The sequence below is a fragment of the Pseudoliparis swirei genome, unplaced genomic scaffold (assembly GCF_029220125.1).
Source record: "Pseudoliparis swirei isolate HS2019 ecotype Mariana Trench unplaced genomic scaffold, NWPU_hadal_v1 hadal_65, whole genome shotgun sequence".
Taxonomy (NCBI): Eukaryota; Metazoa; Chordata; class Actinopteri; order Perciformes; family Liparidae; genus Pseudoliparis; species Pseudoliparis swirei.
In genome coordinates, this window is record NW_026613301.1 from 1 (window position 1) to 8,341 (window position 8,341).

General features: G+C 53.1%; 1 protein-coding gene across 1 annotated transcript; it reads left to right on the forward strand.

Annotated features, from left to right (window-relative positions):
- Positions 1-909: 909 nt before the first annotated feature.
- Positions 910-7,863, forward strand: LOC130191432 (protein Wiz-like; the record flags this gene model as incomplete). Its single annotated transcript, XM_056411089.1, has 7 exons — positions 910-1,407; positions 1,512-2,054; positions 2,139-2,350; positions 2,465-2,494; positions 3,855-4,146; positions 4,729-4,885; positions 5,211-7,863. Coding segments are annotated over 7 exons (2,162 nt in total), but the record flags the coding sequence as incomplete, so codon positions are not given.
- Between the last annotated feature and the right edge of the window lie 478 nt (positions 7,864-8,341).

Consider the following 8,341-nt stretch of genomic DNA (forward strand, 5'->3'; position numbering starts at 1 on the left):
CGATTTTTTGCGTCGCCCAAAACGCGTGAGTTTACTCGCTCGAACGTTCACCGTGTTCAGGTCATAGCGTCAGGCGGCTCCGCGGCGGGGCTTATCTCCGTGTCTCGTCTCCGTAAAGACCGTTATCATCTCCTTCATCCACCAGAATAACTAACCACTAGTTCTGCTTTATATTTGTCGTGGACGTCCCACACACTAACGCCCTCGTGTTTGGGTTCATGACATCACCCGTAGGCTCACTCAGCTCGGTCACTTTCTCCGATGAAGTCACTGTTACGTCTGAAAGAGTTCCGCTCCCAGCTACGAGAGCGGAACTCAAGAGCTGATTGGCCAGAGTTGCGAGATGACCGCCTCAAAGTTGAAATATTTCAACTCGGGGCGAAAATTGTGCCGCTGTAAACTTGTCGCCCACATCGCGTCGCCCCAAACGCGCCGCCCGGGAAAATATTGCGTCTATCGCAGCCACACGCGTTTGTACGTTGACTTTTCATGGGATTCGGTCGCGTGAAAAAATAGTTTCGCTTTTGGTGAGAACGCACCGTAACCCTCCTGTTACCTTTAGGGTCAATTTGACCCCATTCAATGTTTAATGTCGGTGTTCTTTGGGGTCAATTTGACCCGAGGCTGTTTTTCACTGTCAAACATATAAGAAATATCAACTTTTTTATATATTTAAAGGGCTATTTAGGTAGTCAACAAACAAACATAAAGTATCTCACACTTAAACTTGGAAAACAATATTAATTTTCTGGAGGTTTTAATTGCTGGGGTCAAATTGACACCGAGGGTAAAAGATGTCAGTAAATATAAAGGTAACAGGAGGGTTAAACATTGAATGGGGTCAAATTGACCCTAAGGCAACAGGAGGGTTAAGGCTTTCCGTTGTAACGCGTCTTGGTTCACGTCCAGGTGAACCGCCAAAGGAAATCGGCTGCGAGTTCTGCGGCGAGTACTTCGAGAACCGCAAGGGCCTCTCCAGCCACGCCCGCTCCCACCTGCGCCAGATGGGCATCACCGAGTGGACCGTCAACGGCTCGCCCATCGACACCCTGAGGGAGGTCATCACGAGGCGGGGCCTGCCCTGCGCTCTCCCTCTAAAACCTCTCAGAATCCCACCGCCGTCCTCTCCGGTACCCGCCCGCTCGCCGCTGCCGACCTCCTCGTCCTCTCCCTCCGCCGCCCTCCTCAGCCGCCTGCCCTTCGCCTTCGCCCGGCCCTTCAGCCCCCCGCGGGCCGCGGCGTCCAAATCGAGCTTGGCGCCGCCGACTTTTGCCGGCGGGCTGATCCTCAAGATGAAGCCTGAGCCGGTGCAGCTGGAGGTCACCGCGGCGAGATCCGGCAGCGTCGCCGGCGACGCTCTCAACTGCAGTTGGAGCAGCTCGGACAGCCTGTTCCCCCTCAACCTCGGTAAATAAATACTATTCACGGGTCCTGTGTGCGCTCTCGCTCTTCCTTCTATCCTCTGCTTCCTTTGCCGTGTTGTCGACTCCCTCCCTCTGGTCTCCCCGTAGCCATGGCCCACGAGATGGAGCCCACGAGAGATATTCGCTGCGAGTTCTGCGGCGAGTACTTCGAGAACCGCAAGGGCCTCTCCAGCCACGCCCGCTCCCACCTGCGCCAGTTGGGCATCACCGAGTGGACCGTCAACGGCTCGCCCATCGACACCCTGAGGGAGGTCATGCACAAGAGAGGGGTGGGCCCCCCCGCTCACCAGGGGGTGAAGAAGGAGTCGAGCCAGGGGGCCAGCGGTCCCTCGTGGGAGAACGCCGAGGGCCTGGGCGTCTCGGGCTTCCAGTCCAAGTACCGCACGTCTCCGCTCTGCTTGCTGCAGGCGGGGTCCCGGCTCCACAAGCAGGGCCTCGGGGCCACGTCCGCCAACCCGCCCGCGGGGAAGTTCTTCAGGCTCTCCCCACTGGGGAAAAGGCCTCTGTCTGAGGAGGCGCGGCCAGCGGAGACCGCCAACTCGCCGCCACATCAGCTCAAGGCGTTCTCACCGCTGCCACACGATTTCTCCTTCAAAAGAAAACCCTCTCCAGACAAGCACGCACACCAGGGTGAGTTAGTGTGTTTTATTATTCTTTATGTATCCTTTAAAAGACGATCTCTCATCCCCCCCCCCGTTTCCCCGTGATCTTCAGATCCCAGTTGCGAGCTCTGCGGCTTCTTCTTCGAGAACCGCAAGGCCCTGGCCAGCCACGCGCGAGCCCACCTGCGGCAGTTCGGCGTGACGGAGTGGTGCGTGAACGGCTCCCCCATCGAGACACTCAGCGCCTGGATGCGCAGCCGGCCGCAGAAGGTGCTGGAGATGCACCGCAGCTACATGCAGGGCAACCGCACCACCCTCAAGAAGGTGAGCCGAACTTCCCACAAAGCTCAGCAACACAAGATCACAACCTACTGTCTTTTCTCACGCGCTCTCTCTTTCCCCCCGGCGTCTCGCTCTGGGATCTAATGCGCGCCTCAGCCGGTGGCGCGACAGACATTTTGTGTCTTGGTAAGCTTCCGAGGCGTGTTGTCTAACAGCTTTGAGGCTGACTGTAGACCCGGTGTCTTTACACCCGGCAGAAATCACTGCGGGGACAGATGCCAGAACAACTAGGCTATTGACTCGATAGTTGCCATAGTAACCGGGGTGCCTGGCAGCTTATGTTTCATCCTCAGATAAATTATGGCACGCTGTTGATAGCAGAAAACATACAGGGCGGGGGGGCTCTTCATTCTTTTTTTCCCTCTCCCTTTTTCTTTCTTTCTTTCCCCCGTGAATTAGTTTCTGGTGCATTTGCGTTACTGTCTCACCTGTTTTCCCCCCCGAGCTGCGCCGTGACACACATACAGAACGGATCACCTCTTAAATGTCCTTGTGATCATGACTGCAAAGGGACACATGAGCCCACCCACGCCGCGTGTGCTCATGATTTAAAACAGGCCACGCGGACCGTTAATTTATTCAGCCAATCAACAACATTTTAATCAGAGCGACGGGTGGAGCGATGCTGTGGGTCGTGTGATGTCGCCAAACTCGTTCTAACAGGTGGAACAGACTTGACACGAAAGCGAGAGGCATGTCAATTAGGGCTAATCAGGGGGAGTGGAAACACCTGTGTGGGTGGCCGTCTGTGTGCCTTGGGGCTTTAGAGAGAATCTCTCTGTCCCCTGAATAACAATGAGACGGATTCTCATATTCTCCACGCCGCCGTCAGGCTCTCAAATGCACCACACGGTCTTCAATATGCGGCGTGGAAAGAACGTGCGACATTTAGATGATGCAATAGTTTAATTAAATCTACAATTAACGAAATCCCAATTAAAGAAATGCACCACTGCTAAAATATATATGTAAGTATTGGCCGTCAAAATCCTTTCTATAGCCAATTTAAAGGAATATTTTGACATTTTATTGCCAACACATTGCCGTCTGTACGGTAAAAAAAGGAAGCTGCAGCCCGTCAGCTAAGCTTAGCATGTTATCTTAGCATGTTATCTTAGCTTAGCATGTTATCTTAGCATCTTAGCTTAGCATGTTGTCTTAGCATGTTATCTTAGCATGTCTCCTATAAAACCACAACATTTGCTGTTTCCTGTTGGTACTAATCAAACCAGAAAGAAAGAAACGGGTCAGTTAGCTTCAAAGTGCTGGTATGTGGTAGTCTTTATGCTAAGCTAACCAGCTGCTGGCAGTTGGAGAGGGCTATCGATCGATGTTGAACTCTTCCGTTAAGAGGAGGATAATAAAAGCTGTCGATGTTTAATGAACAATAGTGTATTGATGTATTTGCTGATGAGTACAACTCGTGAGGTTGACTGTAGCATCACAAGCGTCTTGTCGATAAAACTCGCCTCTGTCCCTCTTCCAGAAGAGCAGCTCGCCTCTCACCGCGCCAACGGACTATCATCACCTGCTCCCCCTCTCATCACAGAAGGCCTCCTCTTCCTCCTCCTCCTCCTCCCAGTGGTCGTCGTCGTTGGCCGTGAGCTTCGTGCGGCCGCTGAGCCGCGAGGTCGGCCCGGGTTCTTCCAGGACCGCCGAGCGCGAAGCCGGCCAACAACCGGCGACGCCGTTCAGGCCCGGCCCCTCGCGGCTCGCCGCCGGCCTCCCGCTCCAAGCGCAGGTGGCGCGCAGCGAGCTCAACGTCCGCCTGCCCAGAGGTACGCCGGGGCGGCAGCGCGAGAACTCAAATAACATGCTGACACCGTAGCAAAGCTGAGGCTCATGGGAACGTCGGTCGTTTTACTGACATTTGAGCCGCTAAATATCCAAATGATATACATTTCCTTGGTGCGCATGTTAGCAATAGCATTTAGCATGACGCACCGCTAGCCGTCAACTGTTTTATCTAAAAATTACATTTTGTCGGACATGTGAGATGTAATTTAACAATTATGTCTGTTATGCGAAAAGGAAAGAAAGCACCGAAAATGAGGTGTTTCATCGGGGGAAATAAATGGCATAGAGGGGGAGAGGGAGAGAGAGGGAGAGAGAGAGAGGGAAAGAGAGGGAGAGAGAGAGGGAGGGAAAGAAAGAGAGAGAGAGAGGGGGAGAGTGGAACTTGATTCTGTTTTGACGAATGATTGTTAAAAAAAAAAAATTATCTTGGAAGTTTAAAATTCAATGAGTCAAATGAAATATCGCCGTTTTTAAGTCGTCTGGGTTTGGAGGGAACACTCAGTGACACTGACATGGACGCGTTGCGGCTCGGATCCTGATCTTTCCCCTTCCTCCTCTTTGAGGTTACGAGCGGCGGCCCCTGAAGCACCCGTCGTTCCCCGACGGAACGGAGAGCCCCCCCAAACCCCCCCGCACAGGCACCGTCCCCGCCCTGCTGCCCAAACCGCCCTCCTACCCGCTGGTCAAGCTGGTGGGCAAGTTCTACACCCTGAAGTGCCGGTGAGTGATTAACCCCGCGGGGGAAACGGTTCTGGGCCTCTTTCAGGCATTAGACATTTTAGGGTCGACGGCATTTCATAGAACCATCAAGGCGACATTTTAAATAGTCCAGTAATCCCCCCCCCCCCCCATCCCCCACTGAGCAGCACTCCACTTTTAGTGGCTTACGCGCTATATTAAAGATCCCGAATCATTTGGGATTTCCAACGAGTGCTTTTATGTTCTGGTGTGACCGAAGGAGGAGGAGCCCGGTCCGAACGCCACCAAGCTGTGTTTTATTTCTGTGTGTGACATGTGTTGTTATTTTTTTCCTTCCCTGCGTCAGATTCTGCGAGGTGGAGTTTCACGGCCCGCTGTCGGTGCAGGAGGACTGGATCCGACACCTGCAGCAGCACATCCTCAAGATGAACTACAACAAGGCCGCCGCGCCCAAAGCGGCCCCCGCTGACCCCGCCGACCCCCCGGGCCAGGCTTCTGCCTCTGTCGACGCCGCGGCCCCGGCCTCTGCCCTGGTCGACGCCCCGGTCAAGGCCTCTGGCCCGGCCTCCAGCACCACCTCCAGCACCACCTCCAGCACCACGCCTGCCCACGCTTCCACCCCGCCCCGCAACGCGCTCCCGGGCGACCGCTCCGCCCCGCCCCCGACGACTGCGTGTGCTCCCCCGCCGGTCACTGCCACGGAGATCGTACCGGTCTCGGAGGAGCCGCCACCCCTCTCCCCGCCGTCTACCCCCCTCCCCACGCAGACGGTGTGAGCTCGAGCTCGCCGCTGTCCCCGAACCCCGCGTCTTCTCTGCATCCGCCCGCTCCTTTCGGCCTTCACAAAGTGTTTTTTTTCGAGAGAGGATCGTCCCCCCCCCCCCCCCCCCCCCAAAGAGCCCTCAAGCACCTTTTTTGAAGCAGCTTTCTGGACTGTTGCTAAGTCCTGTTACCACGGGAACGAAGCTCTCCCGCGAGTCTGGCGAGGAGAGAGCAACCGGTGTTTAGTGATTGCCTTGTTTCTCTTGAATGTCCGGGTGTCGGCGCTGTGCCTCTCTCCTCCCAGTCTCACCTGGTGATTCAGGGGTTAATGTAGCCCTTTATCAAGCTTCAGACCCCCCCCCCCCCTTAACCTCCCTTCTTCCTCTATGAACAGTGCGCTACAAAGGCGGCGAGAGTCCCATCAGCGCGCCGGCCTCTCGCCGACCGAGATGAAATGACATTTGTAATCACGCCCGTCCCTTCTGGTCGAGGCTTCACAACACGAAGTGTTAAAACCGGCACTTTCAACGGTGACGTCGTCACTCGGCACTTAACTGAAACGCCCCTTTTCTCCGGAAAAAAAATTGCCGGAAATTTGACAAAGACTCGTTCCAATTGGTTAAAGGAGCAGGAAGTGGAAGCACACCCGAAAAGGGGGGAACTCCCCCTCGCTGACTTTACAATGTAAAAAAACAAAAAAAATCCCCAAAATATACATTTTGCTTGAATGTAGCTTAAAGCACCTATTAACACCTGATATGCACACCTTCATACACAATCAGACATGCGCCCCATGATCATGTAACATGATGTTCCTACTCCAACGTCTGACTTCTGCAGATAGTAGCGCTTTTTTATTTTGGGCCGAGGTCACACGTTCCCGTTGCTCCATTCAGTGTTCACCGTCTTCTTCCTGCCTTTTTTCTTTTCTTTCTTCACCCAAGTTATTATTTATTTATTATTATGCATCTGAATGTGGTAAGCTAGGTCATTTTAAAGTAGAACTTTGGAATGTTTGAAAATAGGTCAGCGGTGCACTTTTACACCAGTGCACACAATGTGTGTGTGTGTGTTAGTTTGTATGGTTGTGTACATGCATTTGTCTCCCGGGCCTAAAGAGAGAGACGGAAGTAAACCCGCCGATGGAACCCCTCCCCTCGGCTCCGAGTGGACTTGGGGGCCCGTCTGGGGTCTAATCAGGACTTGAACTGCAGCCGCCGCTGCGTGTCGGGATGTGCCAAAGAGTCCGTTTACTTCCTCGCCTCGCCTCTGTAGAAAGCCGTTTACGTCGGACCCGGCACTGGAGGAAACTCTGCACAGCCGGCGAGTTCCCCCGAGTTCCTCCACGCCGAGAACCGGAGCCGCTCGGCGGGGACTCGTGCCGATGCCGCGCGGCTCAGATTACCCCGAGGGAGCCGAACCGGCCCTCGAGAAGCGGCTCGGTCCAAACACAGAGACACGTCTGGCCTCCGTGGTCCGTCTCCTTTCATACCGATCCAGAACCGAACCTTAAGGGGGTCCATGTAGGCTGGTGATCCAGACGGCAACCCCCCCCCCCCCCCAAACCCTTTTATGGAGTATAGATACATACTGTATAACTATGTACTTAAGAAACTGTTGACGCTAGTAGAGCCATCAGCAGTTCTATTAGCGAGGTAGTTACAAAGGAAAAAAAAGTAAGTGATCTTAATTCATCTATCGTGATTTTTTTTATTTTAACCATTTTTGATGCTCTGTATTTTTTATTGCTCTGTACATTTCTGTATTTGCAGTCCTACAAGGTGAATCTTTTAGAGTATTTTTTATTTTGAGTCTCTCTCCCGAGCTGAACCGTTTGGTGCCGGCGGAGAGCGTCGCGGAGCCGGGAGCCGGCGAGCGGCTGAACGTCCCGGTGAGCCCAGGACTCTAATACCTAGCGGTCTGTTTAAAGGGGCCCGCCGTGCGGGGCGCGGCCCTCCTCTACATCCACCGGGGGCAGCGGAGGTCTCCAGTCCTGCATTGGAGGTCCCCTCTTTAAGATGACCTGACATCAAGACTCAGCTGGTGTAACCGGCTGTGGGTGAGTGAGTGAGTGTAGTGTGTATGTGTGTGTGTGCGTGTATGTGTGTGTGTGAAAAAAATGGACAACGTAGGCGGTTTAAGAAAAAAGATGCAGTTGAGGAAAAACGTACTGTACACAAAAGGGTTTTAAGTGAATCGACTCCCAAGAACAAACAATAAATGTGATTTCAATTTCAGACCCTGAATTGTGGCCTTCGTTTGTAATGTGAGAGAACGTCCATTTCAATTCAGTTCATCTTGTTCAGCACAAAATCACAAATGTGCCTTCATCCCTGACCTTTGACCTCACATCGGATCAGGAAAAACAAAACAAAAACGGGGGGAGGATCCCTCTCCAGGATGGACAGAAGCGAAAGATGTCATGTGTCATTCAATCCTGAATATCATCTGCATTTGGTCTGATTGTCTGAGTCGGTGTGCAAACTCTTCAGTTGTAACGCCTTTTGGCCTCTAGGGGGCGGTACACTATCGGCTTCATGTTGGTCACAATTGATTCCCAGTCTGAATACACACTTGGATGGATGGGAAACACAAGTTAGTTAAGATCTTAAATAACCACAATATGGAAATTGTCTTTATTATTAATTATTCAGTTAATAGAGTAAAGTCTTCCCGACAGTGACTGTAAAAGGCCTCTCTTCACAGGTTGACAAA